Source organism: Erpetoichthys calabaricus, chromosome 5 (assembly GCF_900747795.2).
Source record: "Erpetoichthys calabaricus chromosome 5, fErpCal1.3, whole genome shotgun sequence".
NCBI classification, from domain to species: Eukaryota; Metazoa; Chordata; class Cladistia; order Polypteriformes; family Polypteridae; genus Erpetoichthys; species Erpetoichthys calabaricus.
In genome coordinates, this window is record NC_041398.2 from 7,293,736 (window position 1) to 7,316,406 (window position 22,671).

At 41.2% G+C, this 22,671-nt stretch overlaps 4 protein-coding genes and 1 non-coding gene across 22 annotated transcripts in view; 3 read left to right on the forward strand and 2 right to left on the reverse strand.

The window, feature by feature from the left end:
• LOC114652414 (tripartite motif-containing protein 16-like) overlaps positions 1–22,671 on the forward strand; it is a 1,097,043-nt gene that overhangs the window by 1,042,571 nt on the left and 31,801 nt on the right. The window lies entirely within an intron of this gene.
• Positions 1–22,671, forward strand: part of LOC114643026 (tripartite motif-containing protein 16-like) — a 1,170,030-nt gene that overhangs the window by 842,696 nt on the left and 304,663 nt on the right. For 4 of the 18 annotated variants that reach the window (XM_051927906.1, XM_051927903.1, XM_051927905.1 and 1 more), the window contains exon 1: positions 22,393–22,671. This exon is cut by the window's right edge and continues 348 nt beyond it. The exons of 11 other annotated variants lie outside the window; for them this stretch is intronic. In XM_051927906.1, coding sequence (XP_051783866.1) covers positions 22,438–22,671 — 234 coding nt within the window. In that variant the 5' untranslated portion in view covers positions 22,393–22,437. Of the gene's footprint in view, positions 1–22,392 lie in introns of those variants that run through there. 3 more of the 18 variants (XM_051927901.1, XM_051927902.1, XR_007934990.1) reach the window with 2 other exon arrangements.
• Positions 1–22,671, reverse strand: part of LOC114641537 (tripartite motif-containing protein 16-like) — a 721,005-nt gene that overhangs the window by 63,986 nt on the left and 634,348 nt on the right. The gene's annotated exons all lie outside the window — the stretch shown is intronic.
• Positions 1–22,671, reverse strand: part of LOC114643105 (tripartite motif-containing protein 16-like) — a 211,677-nt gene that overhangs the window by 63,986 nt on the left and 125,020 nt on the right. The window lies entirely within an intron of this gene.
• trnas-uga (transfer RNA serine (anticodon UGA)) lies at positions 7,079–7,160 on the forward strand. Its single transcript has one exon. It is a non-coding gene; the product is annotated as a tRNA-Ser (tRNA).

Consider the following 22,671-nt stretch of genomic DNA (forward strand, 5'->3'; position numbering starts at 1 on the left):
TTTATGATTAATCCTCTTTAATTTAAGGACAAGTGTCTGTGTGTCTGTCTGTGTATCTGTCCAGTCACTTTGTCTCTGACTTTCCAACAGATGGCGCCTCACAAACATTAGCTCTGCTTTTATGACTCCCATACAAATCAATATCATCCAGCTGCAGAGCCGCAGCACCAGACATCATCACTAGTATCGGCCAGAAGTTAATGACAGAATGTGTGTTAGTGTGAGTGTGATTAGTGGGCACCATACCGGCCTGTAAACCTCCCTGCTGGCACACAACTTCTGGTCATGACCTGCGGCAGTTTCTTGCTCTTCAGCTCTGCAAATAGAATGGCATATAGCATAGACATACGCATTGCATTTGTCATTCCAACAGATGGCACATTACAAACATTAACACTTCTTTTATGATTCCCATGCCATATGGCATATAACAGAGACACATGCATTGCATTTGTCACTCCAACAGATGGTGCATCACAAACATTTGTAGTAATGCATTGTACATTTGTGATACACCATCTGTTGGAATGACAATTGCAATGCATTTTACTATCATATGCATTTCAAAACACATTCCAAAATATGGTGCACTGCAAACATTAAAACTGAGATGTACATTCATTACTTAGAATTCAACCCATCTTAGATGTGTAGTGCATCTAAGCGAAAAATTTAAAAAATTCTATATAATTAAAAAAATGGAGAATGCATCAAAAAATATGGTGATGCCATATGAATATTTTATCCTTACGTTCACAGCAATGAAGCTAATTATTGAGACAGATGAGCATTGCTCCTCAGTCTGAGTGTTTGTGTCCTGCTATGTGTGTTTGTGCCGTGTGTGTCCATGTGACACATGATAGTCCGCTGTGATAAGGTGGGTGGTCTCTGTGACTCCAGTCTGACCTCACACATTCTATATCAGCTGCTAATAAGTCCTGCCATTAAACTTTATCAGATACGTTTGTTAAACTCTTTTGGTTTTTCCCTCCATAATATTCAGGTGGGGCGGCACGGTGGTGCAGTGGGTAGTGCTGCAGCCTTGCAGTTGGGAGATCTGGGGACCTGGGTTCGCTTCCCGGGTCCTCCCTGCGTGGAGTTTGCATGTTCTCCCCGTGTCTGCGTGGGTTTCCTCCGGGCACTCTGGTTTCCTCCCACAGTCCAAAGACATGCAGGTTAGGTGGATTGGCGATTCTAAATTGGCCCTAGTGTGTGCTTGGTGTGTTTGTGTGTCCTGTGGTGGGTTGGCACCCTGCCCAGGATTGGTTCCCTGCCTTGTGCCCTGTGTTGGCTGGGATTGGCTCCAGCAGACCCCCGTGACCCTGTGTTCGGATTCAGCGGGTTGGAAAATGGATGGATGGATGGATATTCAGGTGATGGCTAAAGGAGGAGTCAAAGCTGCTGTAGTTCTGCTCAGATGTGGATTAGCAATAAGAAGAGACGGCTACTTCAGTCACCTCTCGAAGGGCAGCAGCTGATATTCAGACTTGCTTCAATCGACACCAAGTGTGCATCTCTGCAGCCCGGAGCCTCCATCCTGGAGCTCCAAGTAGGTGGCGTTGACTCCAATGGGCACCAACTGGGAGGAACTTGGAGTTCAAAACACTAAAGAAGCCTGCAATTCTGAGAAATGTCCACTAGAGGGGAGTGAACGGTCATATTTATCACAAATTGAAGCGAAATAATGAGGTAGTAAGTCACAAGGGGGCTCCGCCCCCTGCTCACTTCACTCACCTACCCCCGGTGTTTTGAACCCGTGCCGGCTGGGCACCCGTAGTTTCAGACGCAAATTGTAGGAGCTTGCGTTTTTTTGAACCCGTGCTTGCCCTGCTTCTGCGGTTTGAGACGCGCGTTGTAGGCGTATATCCGTCAGTTGAGCTCGTTCGGTTTGAACCCGTGCCTGCTTTGCCTCCGCAGTTTCAGACGGTGGATAGGAAGTAAAGAACGTATTGTATGGCAAATCACAAAGATTTATTGGAATATCTCTTTATATACAATATTTGTAGTAAAGATGGTTTGTTGTCCTTGAATGAGTTTTCCTTGGTATTGGAGTATTTATAACTTTAACTTTAATGTCAGATGAACGCCGAACTCATGAGAAGGCTACATAAAGTTGTCCATGTCCAAATACGCGCTCAGAGAGGTATATGCCAACTTTGTCCATGGTCTGTGCTTGGGATTTGTTGATTGTCATGGCAAATGCAGGTTTACTGGGAAATTGGCGTCGCCCAAGTGTAAATGGCAATTCAAGGGCAGAACTTGTAAGGTGAATTCTAGGAATTAAAACAGTATTGTCAGGATGTGATCCTGTAAGTATTTTTGCTTCAATAACATTGTCTGTCATGGTGTTGATGACTAAACGTGTACCGTTGCATAAACCCTGTTTAGTATTAAGGTTTTTTAATAGCATGACAATTTTTCCGATTTTAAGGTTAAGATTGTGTTGTGGTAATCCGGCTGGGTTAATAGTGTTCAGATATTGTAAAGGGAACTTAAGATGTTCAATGTCGTCTGCAGAATCAATTTTGTCAGTACTTAGAAAGAGGCGGCTTTCTCCAGGTAGTAATGCAATGACTTGGTTATTTATGTGATCCACATCAATATTCTTTGGACATAATATAGCCCGTCGCGTTAACAGTGGTATCTGGTGTATTGTTTTGGAGGCGTGAGCGCAACTCCATTAGTTCTTCCTTGTTTAGCGTTAGTAACATGGATAATGGATTGCACTTACTGTTAATACGTAGCGTTTTCTGTGGTTGAATTGTTAAAAATGTATGACTGTAATGTGATGATTAAGTTATGCTGTATAGTCTTCACGTGTGAGGATGACGAACCTTTAATACGGAGTGTCCGTTTATTCTTATTACCCATCAGGTGTTGTGCCTGTGTCTTGTGTGGTTGCACTGTTAATATTGTATCACTGTAATGTGATTCAAATATGTTGTGGAGTCCGTATTTGTGGGGTTTCTGTACTATATCGTGTTTTTGCTTGCGGGTTATTAGAGGTGCGTGGATCATGCATGTGTAGTGTGTTTGCGTACTGTCTGGCGCTTTCTGTACTCCAATTGATTTGTGACCCTTTCTGGACTCCGTAGTCTGTCCCGTTTTACTTTGGGGTGGCGTATCATGTCGGGTTTGATTTGTGAACCTTTCTCGACTCCGTATTCTGTCCCGTTTTACACTGGGGTGGGGCGCTGATTCCTGTTGTTTGTGTGATTATGTCGTTCATAGTCTCCATGGACTCTGTAGTCTGTGGGGGGGTTTGTGTGGCACACCAAGCAGCACATTATTCTTAACTTCACTCAGCAGTAGTGCCACGCACAATATGGCGGTGACGGCTGCGCCCTCACTACGCATTAGTGCCACTCACAATATGCCAGCAATGCCTGCGCCTTCCGTATTATGTCAGGTTTTACCATGCTGTGTAGGCGCCTTTGCCTTTCGTACTTTCCCGCGCCTTCCGACGCGCGATGTAGGCGCCTGCACCTTCCGGGTCTGCCTCCGCTGTGTGGTGTGGACGTTTAACTGTCGTTGTTTCCGCCTTTATATTCTGTCCCTCACTGTGCATGTGTTTCGTGCCTAGGTTTTTTTGAAGCTGCTTCATTCCAGTTTTCATCATCTGTAACCCGCTCTCCATGTGTTTGGCCCCGTTCTTTAACCTCTTTATGACGTTTTACTTTGTTTCCTACTCTGTCTTTTATTTCTGACCTCGCTTTATCCTGCTTGCGGCATGTCAGACGGTTCGTAGTCTCTCCCGTTTCACTCTGGGGCGGGGGGGGGGGGGGGGGGGGGCTTTGTGTGACGCCTGTGCACTATGTCTCCTGCGTCCACGGGCAGGTCCCTGCGTCCATATCCGGTTTACCATTCTCGTTTAGTAATATGGATAATTGTGAGGTGCTAAAACGTAATGAACACTAATTCGTAACAATTAAATATTAAGCCATAATAATAATACTACTAATAATACAGGGGAAGTATACGGTTAAGTGGAGTGCTGAGTGAGGGAATGTTAATATGGCATTCTCTATTAATTAAATTGTTCACACTTCGCAGTGTATGTGCAGGAGTGTGTTGTACATAAACAGGCAGCCAGCCATTCCTTTGTGTCCAATGCATGAGCTAATAAATAAATAAATAACCCCGACCCCAAAATAAACTGGGGTGCTGACCATTTAAAAAAATGCAGTGCTGTGTTGAGATTCTGCACCCCATTTTATCGTAATAACAATCACTAAACGAATTGATTTTTATTCTAACTTGGCGCTCCGTGGTGATTTTCCACTCCATCGGGTGTTGTGTCAGTGGAGAGGTACAGCAGCCAAAGAGACAGAAAACCCACCGTCACGTTTCTGATTTCTCTCTGCTCTGAGTGTCCATTTGTTTGACAGTTCTGGATATCACACAGCATTACTTGTTCGAGGCAACAAGGCATTCGTTTAAGTGGAGCAATGACGTATAATGAAAGAGGCAACGTTTAAAAGTGAGGCTTTATTAATTAAAAATCTAATGATGTGATGTTTATGAGGCACTCGTCTTTACAATTCTCTTTGTTACTTTCGGTCCTGTAACTGCAGGTCTCCTAGAGCAGTGACTCCCAAACTCGGTCCTGGGACACCCTGAGCCTGCAGATTTTTGTTCAAACCGCTTCTGATTTTAATTGGACTGCTGAGCTAATTAAGTGGACTGTTAATTCACAAGTTCTGTGTCTTGGGAACAATATAGAAAATAGAAAACTAAGTTTGGTAAAATATATAATTACATATATATATATATGTACCAAGTAGTTATATGAGAATAATATATTTTGTTCTTTTTAGCTATTTTTCATCTTGAGTTTCATTCTACTTTTCCAGGTGTTCTAATTGTTTAATTAATCCTTTATTTACTAATTAGTGGGTCGATGCTGAATTCGCTGCAGACTTTGATCCTTCAGTGTTGTCTATCCGGGTGTCTGCACGGCTTGTTTTTAATTGTCATTAATAAGATACAACGAAGGGGGAAAACGGCACAGAGAAAGGGCAAAATAAAATGAAATCAACAAAAGAGAGTTTAGCATTTAAATCTATTGCAAAAGCAGAAGTATTTCTAAATGTCTTATAAATGTAAAAATCATGCCGTTGTGTTTTTCTGAATGCAAAATAAGAGAAAATAAAATTCCAGCTAATTAATTGAGCTCAGTGTTATGAGGTGTTGTCACTGATTATAAATCTGATTGGAAGAAAAACCTGCAGCCACAGGGGGTAGTGATGGAAATCGTATCGAAGCATTTGACACTCCCCTCTCTAGTGACACCTCCTGGCCATTTTCATTAAAGTTACACGAACTTGTGATCCACTTCAATGACGACTGTTACAACTCTTATTGCTTTTATTTTTTCGCAGCTACCGACTGACAACGAAGAGAAGGGATCGTCAGCAGCTTCTAGTGTCTGATGTGTAAAAAAATATAAATATAACTAATGCCGACAGGCAGAATACACTATACGATAGCAAGAGTTAAAAAAAATAAGACGCCTCACTCATGGATTCCCGGCTCTTTCGATTAGTATTTACTTTTGCACTGTATCATTATAATGGCTCCTGTTATTAGTATTATAATTAACCCTCATCTTTTCTTAAGATCACATTTCATAGCCTTAAATGTTTTCTTTGGTCTGACTTAGTTAAAACGGAGTAGACAGAAAATAAAGGTTTATCCCTGTACTTTGCCATGATATAGGTAAGCACATTTGAGAAAGAAAACGTGAAATCCTTAAATCACAGATGTTATTATTCGATCAAGTATTAAAATATCCATCCATCCATCCATTTTCCAACCCGCTGAATCCGAACACAGGGTCACGGGGGTCTGCTGGAGCCAATCCCAGCCAACACAGGGCACAAGGCAGGAATCAATCCCGGGCAGGGTGCCAACCCACCGCAGGACACACACAAACACACCCACAAACCAAGCACACACTAGGGCCAATTTAGAATCGCCAATCCACCTAACCTGCATGTCTTTGGATTGTGGGAGGAAACCGGAGCGCCCGGAGGAAACCCACGCAGACACGGGGAGAACATGCAAACTCCACGCAGGGAGGACCCGGGAAGTGAACCCGGGTCTCCAGGTCACCCAACTGCGAGGCAGCAGCACTACCCACTGTGCCACCGTGCCGCCCAGTATTAAAATATTTCATTTATTAATACTTTACAATATTTTTTGGAGCTCAAAAGTAACGAGTTAGCTACACAGAAAAGACGCCGTCAGTGGTTCAATTAGCTAAGGTGGTTGCTTTTCAAATTCTGAGCGTAGTGCTAGCCCGAGTTCGATCCAAACTAAGGACTCATCATAATTAATAATAATTAAAAAAATAATCCCGAGTGAAATCTTTATAACCAATTTGAACTAAATAATTTTGAGAGATACTGTGGAAGGATCGCATAAGAGATCTGTTCGGGAATCATCACCACTTAGAATCACCATCAAAATGCGATGACTAATTGCGTAAGGCAGCTCACGTCTTTACATTAATTCATCTTCTATTCATCGCCATTTGACGTCCATGAATCCCTCCATTGAATAAGGTGATCACAAACCCACTGTGGTAGATCAGGTTGAATTTGCTCTGCTGCACCAAACTTTCAAAGGTGTCAATCCGGAGCTCATCAGAGAGGCTGAGAGACACGGCGCAGATCAGTCACCGGCACACCGACACACACGGGACACTCCGAGGTGAGCAGTGCATCGGTCAAGGTCGGCATTAAAGATCCTCTTGAGTGCTGAGACAACAACAAAAAGCAGCGGGATATATATAGTTATAGTTATATATATAGTTATCTTCGAATTATTTCTCAGGGTCTGGCTGTGTAGCTAACACATGTCGACTTTGCAACCAAGACAAGCTGTTAACTGTTCTAATCTCACAGATAATCGAACCGCTTCAAATCCTCTGCCTCCATAAGGATGATCGGGAAAAGACCGAAATATTACCGCTCCTGCTCCAGTCCAAATGTCTTCAGAGCACATATTGACAAACAGAAAAAGGGCGATTCGACAATTGAATGAATTCAGACGCGTTAGCGGGTAAGTCCCCTCAGTAGTCGTGGCCGAGTGGTTAAGGCGATGGACTTGAAATCCATTGGGGTTTCCCCGCGCAGGTTCGACTCCTGCCGACTACGTGGTTTAAACTTTAGCAAATTCGAGGTATTAAGCCTTCACTTGACACTGGCAAACACAATTTGCAAAGCTTGTCAGGAGCTCACGGTTCAAATAACAAAACAGTGGTAGATACTGCAATCGATGGGAAGCAAAAGAACACGTTCTGTTGACAGCTTACCAGTTTCTATTCACGGCACAAATAATGAACGCGTTTGTGCAAATTTAAGTGTCCTTTCAGCACAGACTGCAGGAAAACATTTAATTGCAGTCTAGAAAATGATTAGCTGCCGTACAAACGTCATACGTTGTAAACCCCAAAGCAGTAAACACAATAACTATACTGATATTGATAATAATGATTTCAAAAACAGTCGTGTTCAAAGATTAAGCATCAAAATCGGTCTGAATTTGGACAAGAAGACAATAAGGCCGTTGTAACACAAAGCTCATTTATTTCTTTTCGTTACTGTGCCACGGGTGAAAGGCACTGCCAGGGTCTGAAGGTTTAAATTTAATAATGATTCTGGGTGGAAAATGACAGAATTCACATGTACTGTAATGTGAAACGAATCTAATAAGAACGGGTATCAGTAAATCATGCGTGTCTGCGTTCTTCGGAGGAGGCAAAGGATAAAGAATAGGAGAAGTAAAGAAGAGCTGACAAACAATCGGCTCCGCTCTTCTAACACTACACGTCGCCCGTCGTTATTTTCTTTAAAATCCGTATCACCTGTGTTTTCTTACTTATTTCCCTTTCTTCTGGGGTTAAATTTTGTGTCTCAACTTAGAATTCAGCCAAAAAAGAAAACTTAAATGAAGAAATAAGTAACAAATGAGAGCATGATGGGCCCACTGTAGGATCTATATATATGTGTGTATGTGTATATATAGTGTATATTATATATATATAGCTGTAGCCGGCCACGCGTTGCTGTGGCTCAGTCTAGTTAAATGGAAAAGAAAGAAAAAAGAAAGCGCACGTTTCTAATATGTTTAATTTCACAATGCTTGTGGGTATACAATATTTTTTGTTGTTCCATTGTCTGTGCAGAATGTTAGACTGAATAATATTGTTAAGTTCGTAGACGTCTTTGTTTTTGGCCGCAAGTATAGCTCGTTCACTCAGCCAATCGCGATTCTTATAATTGGTTTGAATATTGGGAAATACTTTTTCAACCAATTCTTCTTTTGACGTCACTAAATTGCAGAAGTTATGAGGCAATGAAATTCGTCCTGAGGTCAGATCGACCGGCACCTTTCCGTTCCCAATTTCCAGATTTCTCCAACCCCGTTATTGACAGTTTGCATTATTTGATCGTAAATGCCTTTTTGCTGAAGCGTTAGCTTAGGAATATTTGATTGCACATACGACAAAAGATCACCCGTGTTGTAATTTTGTTCACGACGCAATTCTACATCGAACGAAGCAGCAGCAGATCGATTCGGTGATGGCATTCCCAATTGATTGAGAACTTTGTTCGCGATTTGTAAACACAAATCTTCAATCATTATCAACGCTTAGTTGTAGATGTCTGCTGTGAAATCCATGTTTATATTTGAATTTTACTTGCGTATTCGACGGAAAATATCTTCAGCCGTGTGCGATTTATATTTCACCCATAACTGTGTTGGAGATGAAGGAGAACAGGCGGTCAATATGATTGCAAACAATGCACGAATTTGATTTGAATGTGACGTGTTGCAGGCGTCATTAATGTATACATCCCAGTGTCGGTTGTTCTCCAATAAATTCAGAGCTTGACATGTACTTCAGAAAGTGGCATGTGTAACGCCGTTGACAATTCTCAATTGCTGGAAAGACGTTGGACCGGGCACATTTACCAACAGCATGTGAACAAAGAAGCATTCATTTTGATTGGGATGCACGGTGTACAGTCTGCCTATCGTAGTTTCTTTGAATATGCCAGATTGTCTGTTGACTCGCTCTCCTCGTTTGCGTTGTTCAAGTGATTTTCTACTCACATTCCATGTGTAATACGTAGGCACTTCCGAATACAGCAGCGTTTTCACAAACGCGTCATTTTGACATAACGTAAAGAAAGCAGTTAACGTTGTAGCCGGTGGATTCAGGGCTATTTGGTGCACATTTGCAGCTGTGAAATAAACGCGTTGTCCATTTTCTAGATGTACTGCTAAGTGAACAACATCTGGACTTCGTTCATGTATGGGAAATGAAAGAATTCGCCATACAGCTTCATTGCTGCTTATGTATCTTCCAGCCTAATACTGTGCGATTTCATCGATATGTATGACCGCATTCCTATCACTTCTTTCTGGTTGCACGCCAAAAACTGCCATGTCGCTGCCTTTATTCACGTACTTACCAATGTATTTGATCGAAACATTGAAATAGAATCGTAAAATATTTAGTGTGGCGTGGGTTGCTTTTACGTCCAACAGATGGCGCTGTGTTTTCAAAAAGAGCATGTTTTTACCTGTCACAGGTGTGACATCTATATAATATGTATATAAAAACACGCACGTATTCGAATGCAACGTTGTGTCAAAATTTCAAAGCAATCGGTGAAGAACTTTCGGAGATTTAAGGTTTTGAACAAACGAACATTTACATTTTTATTTATATAGATGTATATTTATGTATATATATGGTTTTGGCAGCCAAGCGCTTTTTTTCCAACCTAGAAGACGTCTCTTGAGATCCGTTTAATCGCCTCGTTGATTGCATGTCCTCCCAGGTAGTTTCAATCCCCATTTCCTACACCGAGTCATCTCCCCTTTTATGAGTGACTGTGTTAGTCGCCGTACTTCGTACAGGTCTTTGAACGCACTGAATACTTGTAACTGGTGTCGCCCGTTGGCTACTTTCGACAGGGAATGGAAGCAATTGTCGAGTAACAAAAATTATTTGTAAGTGATTTCGCATTGAAGAAATAGTAAAAACTTGATCACTTGGGTCAATACCTAAAGAAATTCACACGGCAAATGCAACTGCGAATACACCAGAATCTGTATGATTTAATTGTTGCTGTGCATCTTCATAAATTATGGGAGGTTTGTAAGGAAACAAAGCATGCTGATCTGCTCCCGTTTCATGTTACAGTACTCTACGACGGGAACTGATCTGATGTTCATACTAACCTGGCTTATGACTTATGGCTCCGGGGCGATCACACCTGATATTACCAAGCGTTACTGTTTATAGCTGTGTATTGGAACATCCAAATCCTGCTTCCTCCTCCTGCTGCTTGCTATCGCCGCTCACCTACGCTACCACACCCGCCTGTCCTACCGGCTCCGTTGTGCTGTGCTGCTTCTACACTGCTATCAGCTAAGTATCACTCACTATTTTAGCGCTTTGAGTACTGAGAAAAGCGCTATATAAATGTAATGAATTATTATTATTTGTTATTAAACACTAAAGTAGAAAAACGAAGTAGAAAGTAACACTAAACCGCAACATCGCCGGGAACACCGGCACACCGCGTCTACTAAACACTAAGAAACACTAAAGGAAAAAATACTATTCAGTAAGTACCTCGTCTACTAAACAGTAAATCAGTAAAGGAGAAAGGACTAACCGCGTCAGCTGTGGAGCTCATCTCGGAGCGAAATGAAGTGAATGAAATGAGGTGAGTGGGAGGGGAGATGGTCACGTGACTCCAACACCCGCCTTAACTCTCTGTCCCTCCACAAACACACAAACACAGCCACATGGATACCAACTCTCCTTTATAGATATAGATTTCATGAAATTTATTGGAAAACAAAGAAATGTTTGCGTTTTACATATATTTTATCACATGGATTTTAATTTTAATATGTCACCTGTGTGACTGTTTGTTTTAATGATAAAATAATATTAGCTAATCCCCAGTTGATCGAGACTTGAGCACTTCTGCAAACAGTGCATTCCCAAATTAAAATTTAGTGTTTTTGGGTTGATCGCAATATAATCAAAAATCTGAAAATGTGCATAAAAACTTGGGGGGAGGGGAACCACAAAAACGAATATGGAAAAATAGGGAACACATGGAAAAATGTTTAGAAACACTGTATTGGACACATGAGAAATTAAAGTTGGCACAGCTTCTCTCCTAATAACATGAAAGGGCAGTGAAAAGGGGGATGAGAAGAAGAAGTTTCATTGTGTCCTTCACGCCATTTCACCATCCACAGGGTTTATTGTGTTATTCCTTACAGATTCACGCAGCATGACCTTAATGTCCAGTGGATTGTCACCCCAGAGCCTAAACATGTACCCCCCCTCCACATTACCTTGTACTGCAGGTTAGCACTGATGTTCTGAATTGGACCAGTTGGGGTGACATTCCTTAATTGTCTCTTCATGTCTTTATTTAACTCCACAGCTTAATGTGTTAAATTTAGCAGTCACGCCTGCTGCCTCACAGATCCACTGTCCTCCATTCATTGTTCATGTGGACTTTTACCCTTCCTCCAATATATTTTGTGTATTCCTCCAGCTACTCCAGTTTTTCTCCCACATCCCTACACGTTGATTTGGTTGATCAGCACAGACTCTAACTTGGCCCTGCATGACTGGCAGTGTGGGTTTCTTTAGGTCCTGACATTCAATGGACTGGCACACTGTCCACTGCTGATCTCTGCCTCATGTCCAATGCTCCCAAAATCTATTTATTTGAAAATTTCTTCCCAGCGTAGAATAAGCTTGTCATGTATATTTCTATTTCTGGACAAACTAAACTTTCCCAGTCTCATTTATTCATCCCATTCTTTATTCTTGATATCCTCTTTCTGTATTTTTGTGGCTTACAGACTCACACTAACCAGATTAGTGCCACTTAATGTGTTAAAGTATTAAACACATCAAGTCCAGACAACTGGGGTGCATCTTCAGTTCAGAGAAATTGGGCGGAACACAACATGTCACTCAACACTGAACGGTCCAATCAAGACACTGATGAAGTGACAGATGTGACAGGCGAGTAAGGACAAGTGACTAAGGGAGAGCCGTCCTGACCTAATGGCCTCCCCACTGGTTTACTGATTTTATGCTTGTCTGCTTTTGTTACTCCCTCATTGAATTTTCTGCATATTACTGAAAACTAAAATCCCCATCTAAACCCCTGCTGACTGCTCACTAGTAAGGAGTGAAAAGGCAGGGTTTTGTTTCATAAACTGATTTTCATTCTAAAATTTGTCTTGCATGCAATTTTACAATTGTAAAATACAAAATCTGCTTAACCCCTTAATCGCCCTCCGCCGGATATATCCGGCACCGTTGTTTTATTGCTAACGCCATACTGCCGGAATTATCTGGCACATTTGCCTGTGATTATATGAATGCCTGGCAAGTAGTATAACTGACGGTTTGGCGTGGGTATTATTACTACGTTGTATTTCGACAAGTCTGTGGTTGTTTTGGCCGGTCATGTGACGTGATTCACATGTGACAGCTGTGAATATGGCGAAACGTAAACTGACTTCAAGTGAGGCTTTGCAGGCGATTTTGGAAAGTTCTGATCATGATTGTAGCAGTTCTGAAGAAGATTGTAGCGACAATGATGAGCAGCAACGTGCGCTGCATGATACTGTGAATGAAGACGCATCGGATGATGGCGATGAGTGGGTGTATCCCCAGCATCTCAACTGGACTGCTGCCCGAGGTGAACTACCTTTTCTGCATCCGTTTGAGGCAACGTGTGGCTTTACTGTTGATGTAAACAATTACACTGCTGAGCAGTTTTATGAGCTGTTTGTGTCACCTGATTTGATCAGACATTTTGTTCATCAGACAAATCTGTATGCAGCACAGTTTATTGAGAAAAATCCCAATTTACCTCCACATTCCCGTGTTCGTGCTTGGTTTGACACTGATGAAAACGAAATGAAAAAATTCATTGGGATTTTGATGTTGATGGGAATAATCAGAAAACCAGATATTGAGATGTACTGGTCTACAGATCCTATGTATGCAACACCTATTTTTGCAGCTGTCATGACACGTAACCGATTCTCTTTGCTGCTGAAATTCTTTCATTTGAATGACAACAGAAATGAGCCAGATAAGAAAGATCCAAACCGCGACCACTTGTTCAAGCTACGTCCTTTGATTGACCATTTATTTGAAGCATTTCAGTTGCCCTACATGCCAGGACCGTCAGTTGCAGTTGATGAAAGTTTATTGTTGTGGAAGGGTCGCTTACAGTTTCGACAGTATCTACCATTGAAAAGGGCACGGTTTGGTATCAAGATGTTTTGCTTAGCTGAGAATTCAGGTTACATTTATAGATTTTGTGTATACACTGGCAAAGAGATCCTATGAGTAGTATTTCAGCAGTGTTGCCAGATGAATGTAAGGACTTTGGACTTTCAGAAAAAATTGTTGTGTACCTTGCCCTAACACTATTGGACAATGGGTACACCATTTGGATGGATAACTGGTACTCCAGTTGTAGGCTGTTCCATTACCTTCATCACCGTAAAACTACAGCATGTGGAACAATTCGTTCTAACAGGGTCCCTCCAGAAGTTCGCAATTCAGCGCCAGCACCGGGTCAGCACATTGCATACCGCAGTGGCCCATTGCTGTGCCTGAAATTTCGAGACAAAAAAGATGTTCACATGCTAACAACTCAGCACAATGAGTCTGTGCAGGAGGCTCCCCGCAGAAGAGTACGCCCATCACCTACTGATGTCCGTTACAAGCCACAATGCATTATTGAATATAACAGCAACATGGGTGCTGTTGACAAGCAGGACCAAATATTGGAACCCTATTCGGCTGCAAGAAAAACTATGAAGTGGTATAAAAAGTTATCAGTTCATCTGCTCCAAATGGCAATGCTAAATGCTCACATTTTGTTCCAGAAAAATGGAGGCACAAAAACATTTCTGCAGTTTGAACATGACGTCATTGCAGCCTTCATTTTCTCTGGTGAGGAACAACATGCAGATAGAGTAGAGGCAGTGGTGAGGCTCACAGAACGTCACTTTCCAGACAAACTCGAACCAACACCAACTTGGACCAAGCCACAGGCATGCTGTCGTGTCTGTTCAAAGAAGGGTCAGCGTAGAGACGTCAAGACCTTCTGCTCAAAGTGTCCCAGCAATCCAGGACTTTGTGCAGTTCCCTGCTTTGGCCTGTGGCACAGCAAACTCAAATACTGGGAATGAAACTATGATTGACTGAACTACTTTTGACTTTTGAATTACTTTTGACTGTTCCGTTTTGTAGTAGACAATAAATCCAGAAGCCTGAGAAAAGGTACATTTTGTGTTTTATTATGTGTTTGCCCATTTCTAGAACAACATTTAGTGGTGAATACTGCTTGAATAAATGTAAAAAATGTAAAAAAAGTAAAAAAACGAAAATTCTTCAGATTTCGCCTGGCGTGGGGAATATTTAGGGAGTTGGCGGTTAAAGGGTTAATATGCTTTTTATTTTCTTTTGTAGGGGTGGTCAATGTTGTATGAGGCTAAAAGCAAGGAATAATGGTCTCTAAAGGTTATTCTAATATCTTCTTCCTTGATCACTTACTATGCTAATGTCGTTGCCCCAATTCTTCATATCTTCTTCCATGTCACCACACACTTTCATGTTCCTCACAAACTGCTTACACACACATCCATGCCAACAGTTTTGCTTCACACCATTCATATGGTGATCAAAGGTAACACCATAAGCACTCACTCTCCATAAGTCCATCAAAACCAGTATCCTTTCCAAAGCTCCAAAGGAGTCACACTACCAGGCTTTACCTGAGAAGAAGAACCAACACAATGTGTGCATGTAAGTGCTGTCTGTCTGCACCATCCCACTGTCCGTACTCTGCACCAGAAGACATTTTCACAATGTTTTAGTACATGGAGAAGAAGTCTGCCAATGAGGATATTCACTCATCACTACTGTCCACGAATAGTCCTGTTCTTAATATGTGCTGCTCAGTCTTTCCTAAACAGCTGCTGTCAAAAATGCTAAATAAATCAGATTTATGATCAGGTAATGAAGCAACTCAAATGTTATCTACAAAACAGTAAATCAAGATAAACCTAACTGTGCCTTTCTACCTGGAGCCAAATCAGAAACTGCTGTAACTTACATCATAAATGACATTCTGATTTAGCACAATGCAGTAAACTCCACCATTATTAAGATTTTATCCTTTTAGCCTTTGAGATTTAGCTGGCTTTTCACACACTGTCCTTTTGTGGTTTACTTCTTATTTATCAGCTAATTTTTATTATTTGCAGAACTCCCAATTCCTGCCATCCTCAGGGTCTGATGTTGTGGCCGTTAGTGTTTTGGTTCTGTTTGCCATTTTAAGATGTCACTCTGAAATGTAATATCATCTTTACTGTGTAGGCTGATGACCCTCAGTTGTATTTATAAATGTTTTTAAAACCTTCTTTTAATTACATTTGCAGCTTTAATGAGTTAAACTAATAAATGAATGAAAAATATGTTTTAATTTCACAAGGAAGGCAGGTCTTTATCTATTGTCATTGTGTGCTTATGTTGTGTGTTTTATCTTCAGGTCATTTTGTATTTCACTTTACTGCACTTTATTTGTAAAATGTGTTTAAGAATTTCACTAACATTACACAATGTCATCTTCACAGTTTCCATTCTTCTCTTTTCTTTTTATTTTTAGGTCGTGAAGCTCCAGTTTTCTCCCTACAGCCTCCTGAACCTCAGAGCAGAGAGGAGTTTTTACAATGTGAGTCTGTACTTTGATTAAATGGATCATCACAATAGAAATCATTTCTCTTTAATACGGTATCTCAGTTCAGGCTTATGATATGAAAGTGCAACCAGCAGAACATGTGGTGTGAATGTTATGTGACTGATGAGCTGAAAGTGATGGGGGGTCCTGTGACAGCTGCATTATGGGAACGAGAGATTCAGGACTGTGATGTACCAGCGCAGTCTGTTGGACTTGAATCAATCAATCTGAAGAGTCAATTGATTTCACAGGAAGTAAAAAATACAAAAACATCAAATGAAATCCTGCCGACTACGCTAAGTCCTACATCCATTGTTCTTTTTCCCAAGATCTACATTTTTCCAAGAATTTTGTCCCTACAAGGATTTTTTTTTCTCATCTTCTTAGGGAACGAACAAGGCCAGTTAAAGCCCACTGAGACATTCCTTGTATGATTTTCAGCTCTACTAGAAATGTATTGTTGTTTATCTTTTTTTTTTTTGCCTCTTCTCCTTTGTACTTTTACTGCACTTTTTATTTTCTGCTTTCTCTATACTGCATGTTTTTCTATTTTGCTTGTTTGCCTTTAATGATATTAATGATAATACTGTAATTATTATTTATGTTGTGAATTTTATCCAATGAATTCAGCCCAATGTGCTAGAAACAAACTTACAAAATCCATTACCATTAACATACAGTATACATATTCAAATAGATAATCAATGTTAAAATAAAGATTAAAATGAATTGTGATTATTATTGAAATAATAGAAATTCCAGTAAGTGTTGTGGTCATTTACAGAACATTTTGAGTAAGTGTAGCAATTTAAAAATGCAAGATATTTTCCTCACTGACTTGTCAAACAGCCAAATGTCAGTGTGAAGCGTCCATTAAAACTCTGTCCTCAACGGTAATCTCATGGTGTTTATCGTAATTCCAGACCTCTGAGACTTCTTTCCAAATGTATGGCTTGCCTGTCTTTGCCTTTGTTGTCTGTTGTCATCTTTTTGTTGTTTCTTTTTAAATCCCCACAGGATTCTGTCCAATCAGATGAGCTCTTTACCATCGACAGCACATTGGAGTTTCATCAACACAGCTCCTGATTGGTTCTTGTTAATTGTCTGTGATGTGCTCCGCCCCCACTCCCAGATTTCCTCACTCGTTTTCTTTTCTCTCCTTTCAGACTTCTGTCCCCTCACACTGGACATCAACATGGCACACAGAAAACTCTGTCTGTCTGAAGGGAACAAGAAGGTGACATATAAGAGGACAAAAGCCAAATACCCCAATCATCCTGAGAGGTTTGACTGCTGGCTTCAAGTTCTGTGCAGAGAGGCTCTGACTGGGACTCGCTGATACTGGGAGATGGAGTGTACTGGTGAAAGTCTGAGGATTGGAGTCACATATAAAGAAATGAGGAGGAAAGGATGGGGCCTGGACTGCTGCCTTGGTCACAATGACAAGTCCTGGGGTTTATGTTCTCATTCCCAGTACTCTGTGTGTTACAAAAACAAAGACACTGTAATCAGCACCCCCTACAGCCCCAGAATAGATGTGTATCTGGACTGGCCTGCTGGCTCTCTGTCATTTTATAGTATCTCACACACCCTTCTTGTGTGATTTTGGGCTATACAAAAAATAAATTGTATTGTATTGTTCACAGTGTAGGCTGGCAAATCTAACTAACCCTCTGTATATCCTCCTTTATCAGCCACAACCTCCACCAAACGTTTCCTTTTCTTGCTTATAAGACCTGCACAATGTTTGGGATGACTTATGGACCATCCCTCCCTACAAACTTGCTTCAGTTCCTCAGTATTTCTGGTTGCACAGCTCTCTTCAGGTCACGCTTTAGCATCTAAAAGGGGTTACGGTCAGGACTCTCGCTTGGTCAAACGTCTTTACCAGCCATTCTTTTGTTGATGTACCTGTGTGCTTTGGGTCATTGTCTTGCTGCCTCACCCAGCCTCTCTTAATTTGAGGTCATGGATTGCTGCCCTTACATTTTTTTTTTTATATACTTTTGAATTTTTTGTTTCCTCAATATTTGTGTTGTGTCCAGGCCATGAATTACCAAACCAGACCCAATCCATGATTCTTCTTCTACTTTGTATCACAGTTGGGATGAGGCTTTGGTGTTGGTGTGCAGTGACCTCTTCCACCAAACCTAGCATTGTGCATTTGTGCCAAAACATTCAACTTTTGTCTTATCTGTCCATTTAACATGTCCAAGGAGCATTGGAGAACATCCAGGTGGTCCTGAGCAAAAACATAAGATATGCTGCAATTCATTTTTTTTCAGGAATGCCTTTTGTGCTGGTGGAGTGATTGTTACCTCATGCCCACTCCTAGGAAGTAACTACAGTCCTGAATTTCCTCCATTTGTAGACATTTTATCTTACCATGGATTGATGAACACTCAGGTCTTTAGCAGTGCTTTTGGTAGCCTTTTCCAGCTTCAAGCATTACTATCATGAGTCTTCTAAGGTCCTGTGACATTTGTTTGGATTGAGGTGAGGTTTGCACTAATCACTTTAACTTGAAGAGAGAGGAATTGTCAGTTGCCAGGCTTATAATTTCATCCTCTTTATTGACACCTTCCTCCATTTAGCTTTAGGAGAAGTCATTAACACTGAGGGTCACTTACTTTGTCCAGCCTGCACTGTCTAATGATGACTCAATGTTCTCAATAAGAACCTGGAAAGTAGAACAGTTTGTGTGTCATTAGTTTAGTCAGATTGTGTTTTACTATGAATTGTGACTTAGATGAAGATCAGAGCACATTTTAGTAGAAATCATATCCATGGAAATCCAAAGGAGTCACTTACTTTTTCTTCCTAAAGTACATATATTAAAGGCTGAGACATCAATAACTGCTGTGTCCCCTGAATGTTACCTCTTAGGTAGGACAAACACGTGGACCTGCTGGAGCAGCACAAATGAAAAGCTTTATAAAGGCCTCAGTATAAAGAACTATTGACAGACATGTGTATGAGTGACAAAGGTATCTAGACTGCTGTCCTCTCACCAGACATTGTTTGCCCCTCAATTGGTTACTCAAGGGGTTTGTCACCTCTGAATAAATTGTCTGTGAATATCTGAAGGTGATGACTCACTGGTCACTCATATATCAGGGACACTGATGGAGTTTGGTGTTTTCCTGAGACACTTGATGTTACCCAAACATAAGGAGTTGAGTCAGCTGACTAACTTCACCATCACTGTCAACATTTAAAGTACCAATCACATGTGACACCTGTGAACACTTTTATCAAGCCCTAATTCACAATTCTCTCAGGACCACTGAATATGCTGCATGTCACGTGATGTCAGTCTGTATAAACAGGCAGATTAAGGTCCAGGGTGTCCGCCTGTATTACAGGCCTAAGCAGCAGGTGGAGACTGTGAGTTCTAAATCTGTCATCTTCTTGGAGCCTAACGGGGGTCAAAAGACAGTGGAGAAAGTAAAGAAGGAGTGAGGGGTGATAGTGAGAAAGGAGGGTGTCAGGGGGAGAAAGGGCAAGATGAACAAACTCAAGGAGCTGAGTGAATAACATGAGTGTGCTGCTTGTATGTGCCACTTTAACATAACTTGAAAAATAACAACTGAGATTAGTTCATCCTGACGTTTTCTTCTCTGAATTGGCACACTCTGATTGCAGTCCTGTGATCACAGATTGTACTCCTTATTGATCAAATCCATGTCTTGATGTGTGACTGACATCTAATTCGGTCCTCAGACAGGCCGTCACATGATGAGCTCTTCACTGCTAACCTAAACCCTGTTGTCCTCTTCTCTTCTCTCTCTTTCATTATTTCACTTCAGCCATGGTGCCAATTCTCATTGTCTGACCTCATAAGGCCATTGGTCTCTATGGTTATTCACATTCTCATCACATCTGCACATGAGCAGTGATTCAGGTCAGAATCTTGTTTTAAAGCACATTCTACACATTCTCATTCACTTTGGGTCTGTTGCCCTCTCAACTCTGCTGTGGTCCTTGTCCTCATGTCAATGACACTCCTGTCCCACCCTGATGTCTGGAGTACCACAGTTCCCTTTAATTATAAATGGTATAATTATGAATGTCTATGTCATCTCACATATAAATTTCAAGTTCATGTTCAAGTTTCTTTATTGTCATCCCATCCAAATACATCGTACAGGTTGATAAGAAATTGGATGTCTTCAGGACCACCGTAAAAATAAACAGCATGTAGTGCAACAAGACAATGTACACAACTTAGTGCAAATACAACATGCAGTGCAAACATACAAGACAGTGTGCAGTAAACTGACATGACAATGGTAGGACAACGTCCCACAGATCAGTTCTAACTGGATCAGTAACAGCTTAACAGCAGAGGCGACATTACAGTGTTAAAAAGGTGAAATATAAGAAGATAATAAATGTACATCTGGAATGTAGTAATTGTTTATCACTCATAAAGTGCAATGTTTACATTTGATTTACAAAGTTTCCAAATGTGCAAATAGTGTAAAGTTCACAGTTCAGAGTTCCACGTCAAGTAGTGGGAGGTGTTCAGACATTAAGGAGTCGGACAGCATGGGTGAAAGAAACTGTCACACAGTCTGGATGATCTGACTCAGATACTGCAATACCATCTGCTATATGTCAGCAGCTCAAAGACCCCATGTGCTGGGTATGAGGGGTCAGTCACAATGCTGGGTGCCTTGTGGAGGTTGTGTGTGCTGTAGGTGTCATGTATGGAGTGCAGAGACACACCAATGAAGTCCGTCCTTAGATGTCTTATCAGTCCTCTGTAGTAACTTGCGATCCACAGCACTACAGTCCACATACCACACCATGATAGAGCTGGTCAGCACATTGACACATTCATGTGTGTGCTTAGCAAAGTGGCTTATGTTTGGTCAATGAAAGGATGGTGCTATATAATAAGGACCGATTTAAAAGGCTGTGAATAAGATGATAATTATCCATTAGTGGAGTGCAGGGTCATGTCACACACAAACATACATGGATGTCATCTGGGCCAATTACAGTAGGTCAGCATAAAAACAGGGCCATGCTTCTATAATCCTTGACTTTATAATAAATTGTACATTGGCCCGAGTGTGTGTGTGTGTGAGCGTGTTTGTGTTTGTGTGTATGTGTGTGTGAGTGTTGCGTTGTGTGTCCAAAGCACTCTCAACAAAGGCCGTTTTAAATAAATAATCACCGTGCTTGCGGCTTAGCGAGGGGGTGTGGTGGTTGTGGCTGTAGCGTCTTAGGGAAATCTGTGGTGTGGGCGTTTCTCACCTAATTGCACAGGTGAGAGACTGCCCACATCCATGATTGATCCTGAGGATGCTAATGGGCTGCAGCTTCTATGTCATCTCAGCATATATAGAAGCATGAGCCGGCTAGAAGGGGGAAAGAAAGAACAAAAGAAATTGAAAGCAATGGAAAGAGAAAAGACGGAGGTTGCTGGAGAGCGAGGAGCAGGAGAGAGAGAGAGAGACGCTAATGTAAAAGAAGCATTGGGCTTAACTGTTTGAAAGGACTGCCTCCAGCAACGTTTTAACCTCAGCTTTTAAAGGATTGTTTTATTCTATTTATTGTTTTACCTCCACTTTTGTTTTTATGGATTATTTATTTATACTTTGGAAGCACTGCACTATTGCACTTTGTGGACTTTGTTTTGTTGTTTTGATTTAGTTAAATAAAAGCACTGTGCACATTTATACATCAACCCTTTGCTATTGTTACCTCACTGTCTAGCTCATCTCGGTAACATTATCGACAGTGTTGGGTTCAAGGGCTCCTGAACAGAAGATGGGAGCGTGGAGAAGAACCCGCCCTGCACCATGTAAACAGGTTGGAAAATGAATGGATGGATGGATGGATGGATGGATGGATGGATGGATGGATTATTCTGTTTCTTAAAATGAGGGAATTTGTTTACGTTAATGAATGTCTAACAGTTGAGAACTTCAACTACAGAGAAAGGTAATAAAAATAAAGTGGGAGCTTTACTGTATAATAAAATTAATTACTGGCATTGACAAAAGGCACAACTTGTTATGTTATTATACAGATTAACATCAATCAATTCCTTTTTTTCCTCCTAACATTCCTATAACTTTGATAAATTAGAGAAGAGAACTTACTATGGGATGGACATTTCAATTAATAAAGAGCGCCAGCATGAGTAGAATGAATCCTCAGTTTAACAGCTCTCTGTCTCAGTCTGCTGAGGGCTGCCAGGCCATCACATTACAAATCTGTTTATGGTAATTTACGTGTTGTGTTTTATTTTCATTTTATTTCATTTGTAAATGTGCACTGAGCTCTGAGTCTGAGTAAAGTGGACTGCAGTGTGTAATAAATAAATAAGAAATACTGACGTGAATTAATCTTTAGCAGACCCCCTGTGACAGGTCATCTCTTCTGTCACTTTGTGGTCTTCACTCTCTGAGCTCCTGTCTCACATTAACTGTTCACCCTCATTGTCTCCTCAGATGTTCTCTCTGTCAGCTCTCAGCTTTCTCTTTAAATCTCCTCCTCTTCCTCCTCACTGACCACAAACATTCACTTTGGTTTCCTCACAAGTCACTTCCTTGTTTGTCTGACTGATTCTCTCTGCCTGCCTCTCCTCAAACTGATGATGGCTGAAGCCCAGCTGTTTGTATCACAGGACGAGTTCACCTGCTCGATTTGTCAGGACACCCTGACTGACCCCGTCTCGATCCCCTGTGGACATAATTTCTGTCTGAAGTGCTTAACCAACTACTGGAATCAGAGCCAAGTTTGCAGCTGTCCTCATTGCAGACATGTCTTCATGCTGAGGCCTGAACTGAAGAGAAACACTCTGCTGAATGAAGTCATCAAGAAATTA